General features: G+C 66.5%; 1 protein-coding gene across 1 annotated transcript in view; it reads left to right on the top strand.

Annotated features, from left to right (window-relative positions):
• Positions 1-231: 231 nt before the first annotated feature.
• Positions 232-418, top strand: part of LOC104514807 (hyaluronan and proteoglycan link protein 2-like) — a gene marked incomplete at both ends in the record, with an annotated part of 1,230 nt that continues 1,043 nt past the window's right edge. Inside the window, one exon of the mRNA XM_010158578.1 lies at positions 232-416. Within this exon, the coding sequence (XP_010156880.1) occupies positions 232-416 (185 nt within the window). The remainder of the gene's footprint in view (positions 417-418) is intronic.

Here is a 418-nt window from a genome sequence, read left to right as displayed (position 1 = left end):
GGAGCAGCGCCTGGGGGAAGGACTCAGCACTGGAGGAGGGAGGAGATGCTGGGGGGGTCCAGCCAGGACAGGGGCTGAGCTGCAGGAGGTGGGAAAAGGAGCTGGGATGGGTGATGGAAGCCAGGCTCGAGAGCCCAGTGAAGGCTGAGGGGTGTCGGGGAAGGTGTTGAAGGGGTGGGGGTGCCACAGCAACGCTCCGAGGTGAGCTGAGGGTGCCTGGATGTGCTGCAGCCCCCCCACGCCTGCAGTACCTGCTGGAGCCCCTCCACACCGCGGTGCACACGCAGCGGGGTGCCACGGCCACCCTGCCCTGCGTCCTGCGCGCCCTGCCCCACAACTACCGCGTGAAGTGGAGCAAGGTGGAGCCAGCCAACTACCGGGAGAGCATCATCATCATCACCAACGGGCTGTACCACAA

This window comes from Eurypyga helias, unplaced genomic scaffold (genome assembly GCF_000690775.1).
Source record: "Eurypyga helias isolate BGI_N326 unplaced genomic scaffold, ASM69077v1 scaffold38809, whole genome shotgun sequence".
Taxonomy (NCBI): domain Eukaryota; kingdom Metazoa; phylum Chordata; class Aves; order Eurypygiformes; family Eurypygidae; genus Eurypyga; species Eurypyga helias.
The sequence above is the reverse complement of the archived record's forward strand: the minus strand, read 5'-3'. Positions and strand labels throughout refer to the sequence as shown.